Source organism: Marmota marmota, unplaced genomic scaffold (genome assembly GCF_001458135.2).
Source record: "Marmota marmota marmota unplaced genomic scaffold, marMar, whole genome shotgun sequence".
Lineage (NCBI taxonomy): Eukaryota > Metazoa > Chordata > Mammalia > Rodentia > Sciuridae > Marmota > Marmota marmota.
The window spans coordinates 22,422,223-22,444,804 of NW_026000241.1; the positions used below are offsets into that span (position 1 = coordinate 22,422,223).

General features: G+C 34.9%; 1 protein-coding gene across 11 annotated transcripts in view; it reads right to left on the reverse strand.

Moving 5' to 3' along the window:
* Rbms3 (RNA binding motif single stranded interacting protein 3) overlaps positions 1 to 22,582 on the reverse strand; it is a 1,302,406-nt gene that overhangs the window by 132,565 nt on the left and 1,147,259 nt on the right. For all 11 annotated transcript variants that reach the window (XM_048795444.1, XM_048795441.1, XM_048795440.1 and 8 more), the window contains one exon: positions 5,364 to 5,470. In XM_048795444.1, coding sequence (XP_048651401.1) covers positions 5,364 to 5,470 — 107 coding nt within the window. The remainder of the gene's footprint in view (positions 1 to 5,363; positions 5,471 to 22,582) is intronic.

Below are 22,582 nucleotides of genomic sequence, written 5' to 3' on the forward strand. Positions count from 1 at the left end.
AAACAAGTTGATTTCGTGTCTGAAAACAGACAATATCTTCAATGGGTTAAAAGTTGGTTGCCTTAAAACTGCTAACCCTAGCATTCAGCCCATCAATAGTGAATTCTGTGAGTGCATTACTGGGACCTACTGATTTGAAGTTACAGTACAGTATGTCAATATACCACTTCCCTTAATGGTTTTCAAACTGATGCATCCAGGCAGGACCATAGCAATGTCCTTGTGAAAGTTCCCTTGGTATCAGGCAATACATATCCTGTTCTGTGGTACCTACAGCCAGTATGTTGGGTGAATAAAAATGCATTTAAATAAAATCTCTTCAGAAAAATACCATCTCATCAGAGGTGTGTTGGGTGTGTTGCTTCACCTAAAACCTATTACTTAATTGGGTATAATTAAAGAAATCCAAACTTTAACATTCCTAGACTACATTCTCCCCCTAAAGAAAATTTTAATTGATTTTTCTCTTCAACATAATCTGTGAACAATTTCTGGGAATCTGAATGTTGGTCATTCACAATATTACATTAGTTGCATTAGCACAACTTTATATCCAAAACTTTGTGGATAACGTTGTTAAATGTTCCCATAGCAAGAAAAAACATCTTCAGAGTGTCAAACAGAGAAAATGTTTGTTGTTTCTCTGCTTTTCAATTGATTCTAAAAGGTAACTATAAATAAGATAGAAAATGTCATTACAGTGGGTTTGTCTTTTAATAAAATCTTGACCATTTTTTCATTAAACATCTGAGTTTTTGTTGTGCTATTTCTTGTTAATTGCTATGTCTCTTGTTTGTGTCCATGGCCAAAACATTATTTCATGGAAATAATAGTATTTAATTCCTGAAACAATTGTTATCAATGACATTTACTAATTCAATTACTCTAGGGCTTGGGAAGATTTTATGAAAGCTACATCAGAGTTTTGAGCCAGTGAGAAATGGCTTGTTTATGACTCTTGCACTATTTAAGGACAAAAGTCCAATATCAACATTTGGTGAGAGTACCAAATGCTGTAATTTGAAACTTAGGATATACTTATATTGGAAAATTCTTATGAAAACCCAAAGGGACAAGTTGCAACAAAAGTGAACACAATATCATTTCAAAATCTGAGTGAATAGCATCATTGCAGTGGAAACTTATTCATTCTTTGATTTGATCCAATCTGCTTTACAATTACAGTTGAATAGGTTATAAAATATGCATGCCACAAGTTACAGTGTGTTTATGTGCCATGATAGTGGTAGTGGAAGTGGTGAAATGAATGTGTATTTTAGTTTACAATTATCTTTACTGAGAGGGCAAGTTGCCATCAATCAGATCTTGATCTGGTCATCTGGGAAATGCTCGTAGCAATTTGCTTTTTGATCAACTTATCTTATTTGGGATAGAGTCCAATTTGGTGGCTTTACGTAGAAACTGAATATGTCTTCTTTGGGAGCATAAGAGAAATCAGAAAAGAGTTCCTCTTCATGTTCCTGAAATATTTCCAAAGGGTTTGAATCATTCCTAGTTCCAGACTAGTTATCTCTAGGGGCTAGAGGCAGCCAGGGTTGGGGTGGGCAGCAATCAAGGTCAATTCGAGCATCATTTTGCCTAACGTAGGAACTCAAAATATGGGCTCACATATAATAAAACACATGGCTAAAGCCTCAGATCTTCAGTTCCTGAGGGTCATGAGAGTCACAGCAATGACAGAGTGAGAGAACTCTTGCACTTGTAGTGACATTAAAAATATTTCACTACTGCGTTAAAGTGCTGGCTAATCAGAACCTATTGCAGCAGGATCCTGGGGTATCCCTGCTGTACCAGCCAGCACCCCATTCTCTCTGGACCATGGGAGGCTTTGGAGAAGACACAAGTGACAACTGAGGTTTCCCAAGGTCCCTCGAGGAGATCCATAAAGGTTCCTCTTTTTCAATGACATGTCTAGATGAAGCTAGATTTTTTTACATGGGCTTAAAATAAAATATCAGATAGCCAGAGGTTGAATGCTGAAGCAGATATGCAAATTTAGTCATCTTTTACAGAGACAGACATTAAATTTGCAAAATATTTAATTATTTCTTTTCTAAAAAATACTTCAACTCTGAAAAATATAGTTGTTTTTCATAAAACATACTATTCTTGTTTTCATCTGATGGGTTTATTTTATTACTTTAAAAAATTAATGAATAAAAATTTTAAGCGTCTAAAGGGATCCAGAGATCAAAGAATTTGAAACTGCTGCTTAAAGAAGCAATGGAATTCACAATTTGAATATGAAACACCAGAGAAGAGGGGCCTAAGAGCCCCAATCTCTTGATCATTCTATCAGGGTTCCACTTATCTTTGAAAGATTAGTTAATTACTTCAAAATATCCCTGTGTTTTTCACTTATGCAAAATCATGGCCACTAGCATATATTTAAATTTCAAAACCTTGGTAATTTAGACCAATTTATGTGTTTAAAGTTTCCAGTGTTATATTTTTCATAAAGAAATGCATTTTACCAGAATATGCTGATTAAACTATCAAAATGCTACCCCCAAAACCCCAGATTTAAATAATAAGTTAAAGTTATAGTTAGCATATCAATTTTCATGTTTATGGTACTTCTAAAATGCTTGCAATCCACTGGTTTTTTATTTTAAGTATTTATCAGAAATCCTTTTCAGATTATGTTTTCTACTATCCTTTCAAGAGAGGAAAAAGAAACATTGTCTTCTGTTCTATTACCTCAAATTCTGACTCAGAATAATTAACTGTTTTATCTTATATAAGACAACAATGATGGAGAGGTGTACCATTGTCTTTTAAACCAAGAAAAACAAATGAGTAAAAATAAACACCCAGAAGGATCTTCTTATCAAGTTAAAATGCCCACTGTAGTATGCATTTAAACAAACAAACAAACAAACAAACAAAACAACAACAACAACAAATCACCCCTTAGAAATGAACTTGAGGCAAGTTCCAGTGAAGCTGAGGTTTGAACCCAAAGCCTTATGCATGCTAATCAAGCACTCCTCCAACCGGACTATATCCCCAGCCTCTAGAGGTGGGCTTTTATTGTAATCAGTGTGGCCACAAAGCTTAAGCAGACAGTGTAAATAGTGCCCCCAGGTGACTGAAAGGAGCAAAAACAGACCTTCTTGTAAATTACTCCCTGCCCCCACAACAAGAGGAGACTGCATTTCAGAAGTGTTGAAGTATGGACAAGCAACAACAACAACTAGAATCCCCATGAAATATGTAGTTAGAATTTACAGGAACATAAAAATTAATTACATAGTGCTTGTGGGATTATTTGTATTATGTTATATTTTGTTAATATCCTTTAGATTGCTCTAATAAGTGTAATGCAAAAAAAAAGTAGAAATGAAAATTATAGAATGAAGTGGAAAGTGATCCAGCATCCTTAGTGTGCTTACTTCTAGATTCACAATCTAGGTGTATGAATTAACATGCTCATCCCCCAAACAAGGTACTTGATAAACATTTTTAATGCTTGTCATTTATTTTCCTGATCTCTTTACAATTTTCTAAAAGTCTGGAGTATAATTTTGCTGATAAATTTACTATGACCCCTTGATTTTCATAATTCAACAGGAAAATATATAGTCCTTAAAAAAAAAAGAATCTTGAAAACAAGTATTAGGAATATACTTTTAAGGCCAACATTTAAATTTTAAGGCGCTCTGGGTTATAAACTTGTCCCTACAATGCTTTCACACTGTGGTACATGTGGTTCATCATCCCCAGAGCTAAAACCCTTAGTTCTGTATATAATAGCAGGGTGATAGCTGTAAGTCCACATTTCTGTTTGTTGATTTGGTTTCCAAGAAACAGGGATCCCAGTCAAGTGTTGTTCTGCAATCACTATCGACAGGATGAAGGTAATAGTACAGGTACTTGAGGAGGCAGGAACTGAAGTTTCAGTCATTAGAGCTAAAGTACTTCATTGAGTCTTGACTTTGGGGTTATAATCTATGATCCAAAATACCTTTAATTGGATATTTTATCCAACCACATTTTAAAGGTCAAGTGAGTCATTCTGACTATGGATGTTTGGTCTGGGAAGGATGCAGTAAGTGCTGTCACAAGTATCTGCTCTCCTTCTGGGAAGAAGGTTATCTGTAAAACACTCAACCCCATGACGAGGACACCTGGATCATTCTCCCACCTCCTTTTACAAACACAACATAAACTTCCTTTCTGAAATCGACAATAAGAAAACTCTTTCCTTTTTCTATTAGCTTCTGAGGCTCAGTGCCAATTCTGTATTTCATGCCTTATTGTAAAGAGTGGTAGGTTCTGTAGGTCCTTGAACATAACTATACACTTTTAGAAGGGTTTTGAGACCTTCATGGAAACAGATAGCAAGCCGAGAACCTGAAAATAGGCTAAAAGGCTTGCTAAGAAAAATCCCAGTTTCCTTTCTTTTTTACAACTACTCTCTCAGTGTTGAAAGTATAAAATGCCACGTCAAATGCACTGACTCTTCAGTGATGAGTGGATGAAGTAGGTGTTTTGAATTAGAAGTACAAAATAAATCTCTCCTGTTGAAGCTATGGCCTTGGCCAAAATGGCATTTATTCAAGTCATTTAAACAACTCCATTCCATCTCACATGAAAACAAAAACAAAAACAAAACAAAACAAAACCCTCATGTAAGCCTAGACACCTTTTCCTTGTCTTCTTTCAGAAATAAAGTAACCAAAAGGAATCTATCCCCATGTGACACTGGATCCAGAGAGCTTGCCTTTCTGCTGATTTCTATCAGGAGGGTCAATGCATGGTTAACTGGAAAGAGCTTTCTCTTCCTCTCACTTGTGAAGAACAGAACCATGAGTGCATCAAATTTACTTCCTCCTTCTTGACCAACAGAAATGCCATATTTTAAATTGACATATACATAAATAGAGCAGCAGCAGTGAGTTTACGAACACATGTACCTGTGCAAGTAGACTATCAATGGCAGGACAAAATAAATCCTAATTTTTTTGCTTGCCTTTCTCAATATACATTCAACTCTCCATATGGATTTCAGTGAAACTATTTTCTTAAATAATCATACCATTCTTTTATAACTATTTTATAATGACTAACCTATTCTTAAGTCTTCCAATGAGCTCTTTTCAGGTTCAAGTATGGTTAAAGACAGAACAGTTAATGTGGTACAGAACCAAAGCTGGTTTTTAAGTCCTATGTTCTTCCTCACATAATTTTATACTGGATATGTGAAATGTAGGCCTGTTTCTTTGCCCCTTTGAAGGCATTTGGTTTTCCATGGGACCAAATTTCATCATGGCCCCAGATGTCTTCTGAGAGATATTTGTTGCCAAATTTCTGAGCAAAGGTTTTCAGTCAGGACTCACCTCTCCTTCTCTGGGCCAAGGCCTCCCATTCTGGGTATATTTGCTTTGATTCTGTCTCTTCTTTTGTCCTCCATCTGCGAACTTGCACAGTAAAGGCTCACTGGGGGCTGAGAAGATAAGAAACAAATTCCATGTTAGCAAATCCCCCTTAAAAAATAAGTGATTATTTGAGTCACAGTAGTGCTTTGTAATGAAGATCTTTTGAAGTAACATCTTGGTTCTGAAAAAATATTTGGCCTCAATATCTTTTAGTCTCAATTTTGTTGGCTGCTGTTCTAAGTGGGCTTCAAAAAAGTACTGGCAGACCATAAAAGGATATCATAGATATTGTTGAAAAAACAGTCTGTTGAAGTACAATGTGAGCTCGCTTTAAAAGAGGCAAGCACCAACTTTTACAGTTAAGTTAGAAACATCCAGAATCTGTATTTGTGTGTGGATGAATATTTCTCCCTCAAGGCAACTGTATTTTCACTATAGAAACTGCTGGGTTCAATTTTCAAAATAGATGCTTGGGAGCTGCTTTCTAAAAAAGGGAAAGATTTTTCTAATTGCAATCAAATTAGCTGTGTTTTCTCATCAATCTTTTGCAATTCCAAAAAGGTTAAAAGTTAATCCTCCACCCCACTCTTTTCACTGCAGTTTACCAGTAAAATCTCGACAGAATCCCAGGGAGAACAATTATTAGAATATTAAGTGGACACACATGATAAAACATAGTCAAAGTACATGACTATAACTCATGACTCATAGATTCGTTAGAAGGTCCTGTCGGACTTCAGTAAACTGATTTCCTAAGAGGAAATGATCAAAACTAAAGTATGTCGGAACTTCTCTTACAATGATGACAGTGAGAAAGGATGAATGATGAATCTTTTCTTTCTTTTCAAGTTTTTTATTTGTTCTAATTAGTTATAAATGACAGTAGAATACATTTTGACACATCATACATAAATGGAATATATCTTCTCATTCATCTGGTTGTACCTGTGTAGAATCACATAGGTCATGTGATCATATGCACATACAGTAATAATGTCCAATTCATTCTACTATCATTCTTACCCCCATGCCCCCTCTCCCTTCATTCTCCTGTGCCTAGTCCAAAACACCTCAATTCTCTTTCCTCTTTAGTGTGAATTTGCATCCGCATATCAGAGAAAACATAGGATGAATCTTAAACATCCAATAGGGCAAATTATTCTTTGAGATTGGCGTCTCCCTCCATATCACTATTAGACTGTAAAAGAAAGCTATATTGGCTTAATGACTTCGTCAACACATTAAGATACCTGGGCAGGTTAATTTGTTCGTTTATTGGCTTGAATAAGCCCAATATTATTTTGTAAGTTTACAGTTTGAAAACCAAAATGAATCACTCCTTTCTTTACTGAGAAAAAATTTTAGCTGAAAATTAACTTCAATTAATGCTCTAAACAAGTCAGAGTTATTAAAGCTCTGACTTCCATGATTTTGTGAAACTATAGATATCACACAAGATAAAGAGGACATCATAGAATGTCTGTGGAAAGCTACTGTCTTTACATTAGAATTGATGTAAATTCTCACTCCAAATGAATTAGCTAAATCCAATCACTGGATCTCAGTATTTCATGAGCAAGAATAGTTCTAGTGAGATTTCAAAATTATATATACTATTCAAAATCATTCCTTTCTGTAGAATCTTCTATCCCAGAACTTCAGAATACATCTGTCCATTCAATGGGAAGTCGTGCTAATGTATAAATTCATCATTGATAAAATTACAAATTTCTCAAAAAATGTGAACCTATAAGTACCTTTCATTTCCTGCCCTAAAGAACTGGGTCCAGTTCTTCTGAGGAGGGTTATCATGTCCTGTGCCTCTATTAGCTAAGAAATATCTATCAACTAAATTTACAAATGCACACAAAATCATAGAAACACTGATTTTTGTTTTGTTTTTAACAGCTACATTGATTCAACAGACACAAAACCAACTACACATTTCCATTGTATAGAATTTGTAAATTTTAATATGTTCACATATCTGTATACCCTTCATCACTGTCAAACATATTCATCACTCCCCAAAGTTAGAAATTTCTATTCACATGTAATCTTATCCAAAGAAAAAAATTTCTTTTAGTGTTTGGTGCTCATAAAAAAACCCTTCCATTTTACATAGATGATCGCACTTAATCCTCATACTAACCTTAAGAAGTAGTTGAAATTTTCCCCTATTTTGCAAGTGAGGGAATCGAAATTCAGAATGGTTAAGTGGCTTTCCCCAGGTCATAGAATTGGTATTCAAAGCCAGGTAGCAGTTAAACCACTAAGTGCAATTATTGCCCTAGTCCTCAACAGAAGTCGTGCTTCATTTCCCAAGTATCATCCTCAAGGAAGAAAAGGTCTTGGCACTCCTCTGTGCACTGTGTTCCAATAAATGGAATTGGCCACACATAGAACTTTCATTTCTGTCCAGATCTGTTTCCATGTTCCCCAGCTCATGTCTAAAGAGTCATGAGGAACCAGATGCATCATGGGAAAGAATCTGACTGTCTCCTCGGGAGTTAAGTCTTAGGTGAATGTGACAGTGCCTCTTCCTTCCTTCCTTAGCCCTCATCCCATTTTTTTCTTTAATATAATAAGACTCCTGTTATTAGGAAATTATATTTGAACTTTAAGAGGGACCAACTTTCTTATTTTGTTTCTAAATCTTCCCTGATAATTTCCAGAAATGTATTATGTCCTTTGGCAGCAACAATACATTGATTAGTGGCCACAGAAAGTCTGAGGTTCCTTTTCCAACTTGTAAATGGTAATCCTTTCTTAAATTATTTAAATTATACCTTTTATACTTCTTTGGATAATGGCTTTCATGAGTCAGACTTTCTACTCTCTGAAGAAGGATTACCTTTATTGCATCCTTAATACTGATTTATTTGAGGTGAATGGGGAAAAAAAAAACCCTCTAGTTCTACAAGTATAGAATATAAAACTGAATTCTTTTTAAATAGTGCATGTTTCTATAGGCTTTACTTTGGGTAAAGGTTAATTTGGGTGCATTTAATTGTTAGTGGTACCAGTTTTTTTTTCAAGGCCTGATGTCTGTCTCCTCAACTTAAAATCTGTAAGAAACCGGACATGTTATTTAAAAAAAAAGATATTTCTGTGATTCGTTTTTATCATGTATAGGATGGAGATAATAATGTTAAATGCCTCATAGAGCTGCTGTGAAAATTGCATAAATTAATGCATATAAAGGGCTCAAGAGTCTATGGAACATCCGTAAATAAAAATCCCGCATTTGCTGCAACAATCATTATTGCTCAGCATCCCTGTTAGCAGTTCCCAGTTAAAGGCTGTGAGACCGGATCACTTGTCATTGTCAGAGTTCAGAGTGTTTAATCAACTCAACTTTATTTTCATCAGGCTTGTTTCATTTTAATTCCACGGAGGCTCATCAACACAATGTGTGACTATACTCCAAGCACAAGAAAAAGATGTGTTCCTAGAGAGGATCTGTGTTTGCAGAATTGCTCATGTTGACTATAGCTTGTCATTAGACCATCTGGGCACTTCAGCACTGGTGACTCTCCTGGGGTGACTCTCCTGGGTCTTCACCAGAACTAAGACCCCATTATCTCCTGAAGCTGGCCACATTACTGTTCTGTTTTAACCTAAAACTGTGTATAACATATGCTCCTTGTTTCTCCCCCCTCTTTTTTTTTTTTTTTGCTTTTGTTTCTCATTACTATTGCCATTACCATTATTTTGTTACTTAGTTGCAAGAGTTCTATCAGGAGTTCTAATCCACCAAAGTTCTAATTTTTTATTATGGAAATTAAAATTCTCTTATATAGCAAGTGTTTTCCTCATTGCATTAATTTAAATATATGTCTTAAATATCTTTACATACATTGTACATTTATTTAGACAAGGGGATTGATCTAGAAATATGTATTTATATATGTACATATGTATACCCAAACACCTGTACTTACATCAGAACATGTGCATATTTAAAAGCCTTTTTTGTGGAAACTCGGTAGCTATAGAATTAACTGGCAACATTTGCAGTAAAAGGACTTGAATGAAGTATTCACCCCAGGAACTCACCTGCCCACTGGTATAATAAAAAATTTTGCAGAAGTATCACTGAAACAAATATTGTCAAAAACCATATTCTAGCTTTCCAAGGGTCAAATATATGTAGAATATGAGATTCTCAATTTTTAATGTTACATTGAAGCTTTATAATTAAAAAAAAAAACACTTTGGAAGAACTATTTTAGCATTAAGCAAAATTTAAAAAGCCATATAGTAAGAATTTATTAGCTTTCAACTGAGATGTCTTTGAGGATTGTCTTTGTGAATTTCACAATTTCTCAAAGGTCTCTTGCTTTCAGCCACCCTGATATTCAAGGGTATTCAAAAGCTGTTGGGCGAAGAGAGTGAAAATGACCTATTTGTACTTGTTTATATTGCCATGTTCAAAGATCAGATGCAACTCTATTAATCCAAAAATGATTATGATGGGAAAATATACCAGGCAATGTCTTTTAAAAAATATATTTTAAGTTGTACATGGACACAACTTTATTTGTTTATTTTTAATGTAGTGCTGGAGGATTGAACCCGGTGCCTCACATGTGCTAGGCAAGGAATCTACGCCTGAGCCACAACCCTAGAACGATGTTTTTTACTACATGAAAAAAAATTAAAAATAAATCTCCCAAAATGAATTTCCAAATACTTCATTTTAAAAGGATGGATAAGTATTATAATATTACCCTTGAATTCTAGGAGCCTAATTCTAAATTACTTTCCCAAAGGGGCATATTTCATCGAAAGTGGCAGGGAAAACATTAGCAAATTGAGTGAATTAAGAGTTATGTTAAGATTTATGCAATTTTCTAGTTCTCGTGTGATTTCCAAATACCTGCAAGATAAAATTCCCTTGATTAGAAGAGAGAATTGTGTCCTCTTAATCTTACCTTTACCCACAACCTCCCACCCCTTGAAGGATTTCTAGTACCACCTCTAAATGTCCTCCCTCTTTCCTGGAATTTTCTTTCCCAACTTCCGCACATCTACACTCTCCACTTGGTAAACTACAAGGAAGCCTTCTTGACTCTATCCCAGCTCGCCTCAGAGTGAATTTATCCTGGTAGAATTTCACAGGTAAAATGTTATTTCTGCTTGTGTTAAATTAACCCATTGATGGTAGCAATTTACTGTGAGACTTCAGTGTAGAAAGTGCTCACAGTAGGAGGCTGGATAAAGTAGATGTATGGGCACCTGAATGTATGTGTGTGAAGTATATATGCATGTGTGTTCATGCTGTTAAAAGTATTTTGCCCTTAGCTACAGATAATACATAAATAGGATGCTATTCTCAGTAAGACATAAGGGCCACCAGCAGTAGTATTACCACCTGGGAGTGCTTTAGAAGTGAAGAATCTGAGTCCTTTCCACTCTCCACCTCAGAAAAAAATCAATCAACATCTGCATTTAAACCCTATCCCAAGGTGATTTGTGAGAACTAGCTTGATTATGACTCGCTCCTTAACTGAGAGAAGAAGATGTCTTAGAAGTTAAACATGAACTCCTCTGAATAATGAGAAGATTTCAGTAGCACAGAAATATTGTATTGCCTACAATTTTCTTATTGCAGGATTACGGTGCCAATTAATTTTCTGGAGTCTCCTTTAACAGTAGTTAAAATAGAGACTAAATGACGAAGAGCCCTTTGTGGATGTGAGATGCTGTTATAAGCCACAGATTGCAATGTGCTAGGAGACATTATGGTCTATCATGCAAATGGGGAGTATTTAAAATATAATTATAACAATGCATGGCAATAAAGTTTCATGGTAATTATGAAGAAGTAATTACTGTTTGCTTGCTTTGTGGAGTATTTCTCATCTTCCAAACTTTAAATTAAATGTGAAACATGCAATATACAAACAGAAATGATGATCTAGTGGTTTATAAGACTTGCTGTTTTAAGCAAAATAAAATAAAATAAAAAACAATAAAGAATTTGCTTAGCAAACTTTTGGTAAAAGACATTTTCTCTTGAAAATGTAAAATACCTTCAATTTAACATGTAAATATTGGAGGCTTCTAATAGTTCTGCATATTTTGTTAGAGTGTTCACTTTATGCTCATTTTTGCCCTTTACATGATATATGACAGACTTCTTAAATGTGCTTGTGTGTGTGTGTATATTTCTAGATGCAAAACTAGCAAGTTGCTCCAAATTTAAACCACAATTTACATGGCAAAAATTGTTTGAATGTTACCACACAGAATTATTATGTTTGAGAGATGTAAAATCTTTTGCATATAGCAAAGGAGGCTATTTGGTTACATTTCCTTTTGAGACACAGTATCCTGTTTAACATGAAATTGTTTTATATACTCTAATAAGGGAGTTGTAGCAATTTGGGAGCTCCTGGTGTGATAAAATGTTGTTTTAGAAAGCACTTAGTTCCTGTCTGTTATAGGATTCCCAAATTTATCTAATTTAAACTCTTTATTTTTTCAGTAAGGAAAACAAAAGTTTAATGAACTGTCAGGTAATTTGTGGTAGTTGTTGGCATATTTATACCTAGAACTAGGTTCTCGTGACTTCTAAACCCACACTTTCCAACATCTTACTTTCCATGTTCTTATCATCAGAGGTAAGAAGAAATGAATTTCAAGCAGTTCTTGTGATTTATTACATAATTTGGGAATGGGACAAAAAAGATCAAATATTCACTAAAATATTATCACAGTAGTTGTATGGCCACAGGTTCAAAAAGAACTGTAAAGTAAGCAACCAACGAGATCTCTTCAAAGGAATCATACTGCTCTTCTAATAACAGTTTGCATTAACAGAATAAGCAAATTACATGGGTTATATTTATAAGTGTCAGACACATGCTTACCCCTATCATTTAGGCTAAACTTGGCAGAGGAATATAAACCCCAAAGTGGAAATAAATAAAAAAGTTAATAGCACCCTCCAAAGAAAGTATAATTCGCATACATGTTCCTAATTTTACTCCTCAGTAATGGATTACTCCTTATATTTAGTCTCACAGACAGTCTGTACGTGGGAAGTTAGCCTTCCAGGAAAGAGAATGTCCCATGGTGACGATAGAAGCTGAGAAGAGCTGCCTAGAAACAAGACAGAGCTAATCACTTTCTGATACATCATATTATGGCCTGAATAATGAGCTCCAGATCACCTCTCTGTCTTAAGGATTAAAGCACCATCTTTTTTTTTTTTTTAATTTGCAACCATTCTCTGATAATTGTTTCCTGGTATGACAAAATGGTTTTAAGAGGAAAAACCACAGCCTGTCAGGGGAATTACATAATATTATTGTCTCAAACAGAGAAAGCTGATGTTTCAAGTTGATGAGGCACAAAGAATTTGCTGACAGCTACATTTGGTCCATTATATGGTAAAGATAAGTGAAGCACTGGTGCTGAAGAGGATAATGTAAAGCAGCAGCACTTCTGAGAAGCAGCAAATAATTTACCTAACTACACATTAGAAACCCTGTTACTGGAAGGTGAAACATCATGGAACGGTGTCTAAGACAAAGAGTCTTTAAAAACAGCAGAATATTATTTATTAAACAAAATAGACCATCTTTTGATGCTGCCTCCTCCTGTCCCCCTCCTCGTTCCCACCTGTCCCTTGTAGAGCATTCTGCACACTCCCCCTGAAGGTCATGTTTATAGACTGCCATGTACTGTATGCAAGATGGTATTCTTACTAGAGTTATAAAGAGGAAAAATAGTTATCCTACAATGCATATGTTCCATTGATATTAAATATAAATATAGAAGAATATGTATAAAGTTAGTAAATTCCAATTATTGAAATCCATAAAAATTAAAAAAAAATATCCTTTACAACTTCTTTTTTATAATTCCTTCTAGGAAATGCATAAATATATATCTACTAATCCATTGATCTAGTCCTTTTTTAAATTGTAAAGACAGCAGTATTACTGTTTGTCAGTTTTTTTCTTTTTTTATTTGTTCTTTTCAGGATATGACAGTAGAGTATATTTTGACGTATTTTACATGTGTGAAGTGTAAGTTCTAATTAGGATCCCATTCTTGTGGTTGCATGTGATGTGGCATTACACTGTTTGTGTATTCATATACGAACATAGGAAAGTTGTATTCAATTCATTCTTTTTTGAAAAATTTATTTATTCTAATTTGTTATATAAGACATCAGACTGAATTTCAATTCACAGTACACATAAAGAGCACAATTTTTCATGTCTGGTTTTACACAAAATAGGGTCACACCATTCGTGTTTTCATACATAGGGTAATGATGTCCATCTCATTCCACCATCTTTCCTACACCCCTGCCCCCACTCTTCCCCTTCGTTCCCTTTGCTGTATCTAAAGTTTCCTCCCAGGCGCTCCCTCACTCCGTCCACTACACTAGAATGAGAATGGGATTTGATTGATTTGAGCCCTATTTCCTTCCACCTAGCATCTACTATAGTGGCCTAACAATGGGGCTGAGGGTAATATGCATTGCATTACCTGTTGATCAAGTTGTTAAATAAATGCAGTTATGTAGGCAAAATAACTCCTTAAGCTCACTTTTATAATGGAATTTAAAGGAATTGAAGAGTGGGATATAACTGTTTTCTCTTAAAGGAGCAGAGAATTACCAAAGTTCTATGTTTAAAAGTAACTATCCAATCTATTTAAAATAAAAAAAAAAATAAGTCAAAATTCCCAGTTCTTACCCAAAGGACTTAAAAACATTATACTACAGGGACACAGCCACATCATTGTTCATAGAAGCACAATTCACAATAGCTTAACTGTGGAACCAAACTAGAAGGCCTTCAGTAGATGAATGGATAAAGAAAATGTGGTATATATACACAATGGAATATTACTCAGCATTAAAAGAGAATAAAACCATGGCATTTGCAGGTAAATGGATGGAGCTGGAGAATATAATACTAAGTGAAATTAGCCAATCCCCCAAAATCAAATGCCAAATGATTTCTCTGATTTAAGGATGCTGATTCATAATATGCTGCAAGGGGGGTGGGGATTAAATGAACTCTAGACAGGGCAAAGGGGAAAAGGGGAAGGAGGGAAAGGGAGGGGACATAGAGGTAGGAAAGATGGTGGAAAGAGATGGTCATCATTACCCTAAGTACATGTATAAAGACATGAAGAATGTGACTCTACTTTGTGTACAACCAGAGATATAAAAAGTTGTGCTCTATATGTGTAATATGAATTGTAATGCTTTCTGTTGTCATATATAACAAATTAAAATTTTAAAAAATGCCCAATTCTGATCCCAGGTGTAACTCTAACTTTATGTAGAACCCATGTTAATTGCCTTAGGAAAATACAAATAGAGAAAAATAGGAAAGAATCTTGAAATGTGAAGCCTGCTTCTTTGTAGTATCCACTTACAGTCCCCTACCAAGGAAGTGAACACATATACACCTCCACAATGAGTCCACACTCAGATCCAGAGCACCTCTCAGTTTCCCTCATGCTTTCCTAAGTATATATTTCTTGTACTAGTGGATGAAAGTACTTCTACAATATAGTAACCTGAGTTAGTAAAAATACAGCTCAGGTTTCAAAGTGGAGGCTGTACACTTGACACTGGGAGCATCAGTTAGCAAGGCCAGAGGTAGCAGGAAGGCTGAGAACCTCTCCTTCCCCAGGTGAAGAAGTTATGGGACAATAACTTGGGACATTCATGTTTTCTAATTCAAGAGTCCCAACAGAAATTGTGCTGACATAATGTGTTATCTGAACCGCTTAATAATCAAAGGAATGTAAATTTGACCTAGGAGCTAAAAAACTGGCATTTATGCTAGAAACTATTCATGCCATAAACATCAATAGATAAATCAATCTAAGGAATTATTTAAAAAATAAATAAATAACTCCATGGCCCTGCATAGGGAGGTTTTTAGTGTAAAACAATACATACAAATGTCTCTAAAATTCAATATTCTTTGTTCTTGTTATAGCAACAAAGGGGACAAAATAGCTTTGGGATAGACTACCTCAGGGAAAGATTGAGTAAATGCCCAGAATTTATTTTTCTTATGTACTAATTTTGTCACTAGGAGTGACCCTTAAAGACACTCTACATGGATTCAAATAGTCTATAGATTTTGCAAATATGCAAATTTTATGTTAATACCTCAGAAGTTGAACTCTAGGGTAAAGTTCCAACTTCTTATCACAAAAGGCCTTCCAATATCATGACTCTATAAAACTATGAGCAAGTGGTTGAGACCCCCTCACATCTTCTCAATTTACTTCTCCTGTCTGAAATGGCTTTCCTCTTTTCAAACTTAATCACTTTCACAGAATCATTTCTGATCTCTTTTCTCAAATGCAAATGCCCACAGAGAGAATTTGTCATTAGTTAATTTTTAGTATATTTCCTCCATTTATTCATTCACCCTTGCCTGAAATTCATTCAAAATTCATTTGAAACATGCCATTATATATCAGGTCTTGTGCTATCCATGAAAAACTGAGCAACAAATAAAATAGACACAGTCCTAGTCCTTAAAAATATTCTTTCTGATAGAAAAGCAGATATTAAATAATAAAAAGGCCCACAAGTCAATTCCAATTTCATCCTTTATGCATCTATCATCTACACTTGTAATTCAACATCTGGAAAATACCTCAACTCTCTCATTTGTTTATATGTCTTTCTTGCTAATTCGAAAGCCTCTCAAGGGTAGGATTTCTATATTATTCATCTTTGTATTCCACAAGTATAAAGTAGTTCCTGAAACACAGTACTTATAGTGTTCTGTACACACACACACACACCACAAAATTTTAGCATGTTCATCTATTAATTTTCAGGGCAGAAGATACCCTGAAAATTGTCCCATAGCCTGATGACAGCAGAGCACCCACTCAGCTGAATAAATCAAGACTGCACTTAATTCAGTAGACAGTGGCCATAAATGTCAGGTTTTTAAAATGCCACTGCATAAAAAGAGCCTCTAAATTTCTTAATAATGCATTTCATGTTTATTAAGTCAAAAACACTTTCTTAGAAAATAGGCATAGGAAAACTTTTTTATGTTTTTAAGAACATTGTAAATTTGGCTTGTCATTGTTGAAAGAATTCTGAGCAATTATAGCTTAGCTATATATTCCTTTTGCTTAAAATAATCATCAGTGAAGAAACAATTTTTAAATTGAATATAGCATATGATTCTTGGGCATATGACACTTAGGAGACAGTAGAAGCAGTCAGTCAGTCATCCAGAAATTTATAAAGCTTTCTTCAGAGGAAAAAGCCATTTTTGATGTAAGTGCAGTATGATATATAAATCTAATCTTTTTTGATGATAATGGATGTTTTATATCTCAATTTTATATTTATTCATTTAAAAATTCAGACCAGCTTCATAAAATCTCTGGAACTTATTTATAAATGGAGACGGCCCCATAACTCACAGAATTTTAAGGCTTTACATTGAGCATTTAACTTCAAACTCAGTACATAATAGCATGCAGCAAATATGTGTGTTGAATGAATGAAAGATTGGCATTAATTTAGACCATTATGTAAGATAGGCAGATGAATAAATTTGATGAACCATGGAAGCATAAGAACCAAATGCTTGGTATTATTAATATTGTTGGAGTACATATAGAAAGTGTCATTTTTAGAGTCATTTTCCTGTTGCTATGCCTCTCATTTTATTCCCACCAGAGGAATAGTGCAGTCAATTGCAAAGAGACCTGAAACTCAGCAGGCATCACAGAGATGCATCCTGAAGTGATGGGAGTTCAAAGGTTCTATTTTAGACTATAAAACTTAAAGAGGTAAGGAGAGCTTTCTTCTTACGTGGATTATGATCTGTTTTACCAGGGCTGACTGTGAGAAAGAACCTAAACAGGCCACATTATGGTAAAATGCTCTGCTTTGTTTCACTCTTGCAGACATAGCCCATGAGAGACCCTGTCAAAATTTCCAGGCAATATAAAGGGCAAAGGATTATAACTACCATTCTTCACATTTTTTAACTCCTTTTTTTTCTTGTTTGATGCTCTCAAAGAAATTTAGCTAACAATCTCTCTTCCACTGCATAAAATGAGACCATCATTTCTACCAGAATTGGTGGGCTGCTCCTGCATTACCACAGAGCATATTACATTGCAATCTTTCTTGGCTGATACTCTGAGGCCTTTGAAAGAATTGAAAGGAGGAGATCATTTGAAAGAGGCTCAAATCTAGAGTCAGTCCCCTGGTTTCTCATATAGGAAGTTGGTTCTGAGAACCTAAATTTAGATTGTCAGGAGGTAGAATCCTCTTGCCTTTTTTTTTTTCTTCAAAATACAACGGAACAGGTGTATGAGAATATGGTCCTCTTTGGTTTATACCCAGATGGGAACAAAGACTATTGCAACTTAAGGTCTCATATGAATTGCAAGTTCTAAGGAATTTTGCAAGGTGATAACATAGTTACTAATTTTGAAATGAAGCTTCTTCTGTGTTTGACACTGTGTTAGATACCATAGAGCACCAACTTTTTTTTGTTGTGAAAACAACCTGTTTTGAGTTGAAATCCATTTTGAAATGAAAAATTAAAGATAAGAGAGTTTAGGTGACTTCTAGAAGTATATGTAGTAAGAGACCAGCTTTAATCATACTTCTTTTTTTTTTTAAACTTTTATTTATTTATTTATTTTTATGTGGTGCTGAGAATCCAACGCAGTGCATCATACATGCTAGACAAGTGCTTGCCCACTGAGCCACAACCCTAGCCCCTAATCATACTTCTTGAATTTTCCAGTATTCTATTTTGTGTTCTGTACCATATTACCCCCTCCTCATTCTTTATCATAATCTTGAATAATCACAGCCTTTTCTGTAAAAGAAGAACATCCATCCACTTGGCAATTATTTATGGAGCACTTACTATGTGCCAGGCATTAGTCTAAACCCTGGAGAATTAGACTAAGGAACACTGCTGTCATAAAAATGATATTGTAGGAGAGAAACAGCCAATAGACAAGTGAGTATACATAAAATTCTGTAATTGATATAAGTGCTGGAAAAAATAGTCAAAATAATGTATGTATGGAGTGACAAGGAAAGAGACACTATGTTTGATTTAGTAATGTGGAAGGAACTTGTTAAAGATCTCAATGAAAGAAGAGTGCAAACTTTGGAGATCAGAGGAAGGAAAGTGTTTCAGACAAAGGAACAGCAGTGCAAAAGTCCTGAGATTAGCATGCACTTAGCTCTTAGGAGGAATGGCAATGAAGAATGGGTGATGAATGAGGAAAGGGGATGGTAATGTCAGAGGAGTTCAGAGAGTACAAGGGGTCCTTTCATAATCCATTTTGTGCCATAGTAAGATGGACCTGAAGAGGCTGGCAGGGTGCTCTAGGAGAAAGGTAAACTTAAGGAAGGAGAATCAAGTTTCAAGGTCTAAACATCCTAAATTAAGTACAGATATTTCTATTAGCAAACCTTAAAATTTGGGTTTTATTTGTTTGTAGATATAAAGAATAATTCATAGTTGTTCTCATATTTGAAAGAGTATATTGGATGAGATACTTTCAAAAGTCTCTCCTTCTAAGAATCAATAAAAGTCTTCCTGATTTCATGTGGCTCCTAACTCCCTAGGAACAATGCAGGATATGAGAGAAATTTCCTTCAGTTGGGTCTGAAAGAGTACAGAAACGTAGCAATAATGAAATTTCAAAGGAACCAGAGTTTCAGTGGAAGAGAAGATCAAAGCAGAAAAATAAGGAGATTCCTATACGGGCACTCATTCTTCTATGTTCAGTGAATATTAACCATGGAAAAGGATTGAACATTTTATTTGTGAATAGTTGCATAATCTCAAATAAAAAGGATTTCTTTCATGGTCCACTCTTAGGATAGATTCAAGGTCAAAGGAAAACAAATAAGAAACATTCAAAGGTTATTCAATCTACCCTGATAACTCAGAGCAAGGAGATCCCCATCAGAAAGCTCTGTCTCTTTTACTCTTTACATGGTCCATATCTGCCCAGCTTCATTCTCATTTTTGGGGGAATCCTGTCTTTACCCTTATGTCTTGACCTCCAGAATCTACTCTAATCTCTTGCTAGGAGTTTCCTGAAAGAAATTGTTGCTTTTCTGTCCCAGCTACTTCCATTTGCAGCTCTTCCTACCTATTATCTATATCAGATAGTAAAAACCAGAGAGTCATGGAACATTCTTTGAAAAGCAGAGGAGGAAATAGGCTGCAGATATTCAGGCATTCATAATTTTTCTCGTTAACATAATTAATATATTTACAGGTCATCCCTCCAGCATCTGAGCTGCTGTCTCTAAATCCTTAAAAAGAAATGGAATCAAGGAACTTTCTATTACTCTATGACATAGGTGACATTCATTCTAATTCAGCATTATTATTACAATGGTCATCAAAATGGTAATGCCTTAGAGGAATCTAGTTTTCAGCTTTAAAAATCTTTTCTACAAGTTCAAGATCTTTGTTGGTTTCATTATTTTGATAGGATAGGACCTTTCCCATTTCTTTGAGAATGGTGCAGTTACATATATAAGAATCTAATTTTAAAAGGTAGTTTGCAGCATTATTTGATAAACCCAAATAGAATAGTTAATTTTTTAAAAAAAAACGCCTCTTTATGGGGATGGGGATACAGCTGAGTTGGTAGAGTGCTTGCCTCACATGCACAAAGCTGTGGTGGGTTCAATCCCCAGCACCACCATAAACAAACAAATAAATAAATAAACCTTAAAAAAAAAACAACCCTTTAACTGATCTGCTTTTAAGTGTGAAATATACACATGCACGCATGCTTTTCTTGGTGGATGAGGCGCAAATAATGCTAGGAATTGTTTCTGTGCATGAAAATGTGTGAAAGAGAATATAAAAAAATAGATTTGAGTGTATTTCTCACATTATCTACTTAGATCTGTATTATAAGATAAGAAAATACCATTTCAAGAGGTTGTATTTACAAAGAAAAATTCCTACTGTGACTTTGATTAAATAAAAATGACTCCAATTACATTCCAATCATAAAACTCCACTGTTCACAATGTCAAATCCAACATTACTGAAGAAGAGTAGCCTCTTCCCCTTTCTCACTGCTTAGGATGTAGTTTGCCCCCATATATTTTTGAGCCCAATTTATTAATGACCCAAAGCTTCTTAAAATTTGTTTAAAACACAAAGAAAAATTTGTTCCAGCATCTCTGTATGCTTTTGTTTATTTATTTTAAATAATTCTCTTTATGAAAAGTTTCAAACACATGGACAGAACACTTTATTAAAACCCATATTGCTATTATCTAGTTTCAATAAGTATTCACAGTGTGCATATGTTGTTAGATCTAACATTCTTCTCCCCTTTTTTGGTTGAAATATTTTTTTTAAATGATAGAGAACATTTTATTTTAATAATACTTGAATTATGTAAATCTCATGAAATGTTTAAAAATTAAAAACCAACTTGGGGCTGGAATTGTGGCTCAGTGGTAGAGTGATCGCCTACCATGCATGAGGAACTGGGTTTGCTCCTCAGCACCTCATAAATGTAAAATAAAGATATTGTGTCCACCTAAAACTAAAAAATAAATATTAAAAAAATCCAACTAATATGAAAGATGAATAAACCTACTATGTGTATCCTGTGTGCAAATCTGCATTCCTGCATATTTTCTACAACCACTTTTAAAATTCATGCTTCCAAACCCATTTTTGCAATTCTATGATAAGAACACAATTTGTTGGGGCTGGGGTTGTGGCTCAGTGGCAGAGTACTTGCCTAGCATGTTCAAGGCCCTGGGTTTGATCCTCAGCACCACATAAAAAAAATAAATAAACAAAATAAAGGTATTGTGTCCAACTACAACTAAAAATAAATTGAAAAAAACCCTACAATTTGTTCAACAAGAGATATTTAAAAAATAGCTACAGAACAAATTGTCTCTAGTCATCCTCTGGTTCTAATAAAGTACATGGCAATGCTGCTACTTAGAAAATCCTCTTTACCAGTATTCTTTTTTTTTTTTTTGACTGAAGTATTTTAAGGCAATTTATAGAACATTTAAACATTTTAAAAGTTCTAGATTATTTTTTAACTCATGTATTATCTTTTCTCCCTAATTTTTTATAGGTTAAACATTTTTTGAATTTGTTCTTTTTAGTTATATATGACAGTAGAGAATATTTTTATATTTTATAAGTCATATTTATACAACCATGGAGTATGTCTTATTCTAATTAGGACCCTAGCTTGTGGATGTACGTGATGTAAAGATTCACTGTGGTGTAGTCATGTACGTACATGGGGAAGTTATGTCAGGTTCATTCTACTGTCTTTCCTATTACTGTCCCCCCTAACTCCTGTATTTTCTTGAACCTATACTCATCCCTGAACCAAGTCAAAGTTGTTAACTGTGGATGAACTTAAAGGAAAAGAAAAGACAAAATAAAAACCTTTGAATTGCTGTATAATAAGGGAACACTTCAGAAAAGCAGTAAATGGCATAGTCCATAGAATGCAAGTACAGGAAGCAGAGTGAGCTGTGGCATAGTGGAGGAAGGTCCCGTAAAAGCAGTCTCTTAGGACTGTCCATAAGTGCTGGCTTGCAGTTCTGGAACCCTGCACACAGACTGCCTTGAAGGGAAGGACTTCTGCAAGTTATCCTTCACTCTGTCCATCAGGGACTGAGAAAGAACGCAACTGGCTCCTTCGTGCAGAGACTAGGGGACATTAAGGAAGAGGGCGAACAAAGCTGTGGCTCTCCTCTTTTGAGTGTGGTGTCCTGACCCTCCCCAAAAATGAAGAGGAAAACTCATATCCCAGTGTGTGGTTTCGCAGTGTTTCATTTAAAACACTAACTAGAGTGAATGAGATTTATCTCCTTTACTGGTTTTAACAGAATCATTACTTTTATTGCTTCATGATTGAAAAAAAAATTAAGTTACCAATACCTTACTTTACTACCACTGTGACACTGACCCAAGACTTCACATACAAAATTACAGATCTTGGCCCAGGGTAATTATAATCTCTACCCATAATAATAGACCTTTAGCTGCCAAAGGCAAGGGCTTTGTGTGCTCAATTTGGAACTTTGACCCCAATTTACAAAGTCATAACTAGTAAGCACAAAGAAAGATTTCAGAAGTTGTGAATTAATATCTTTTGCAGGA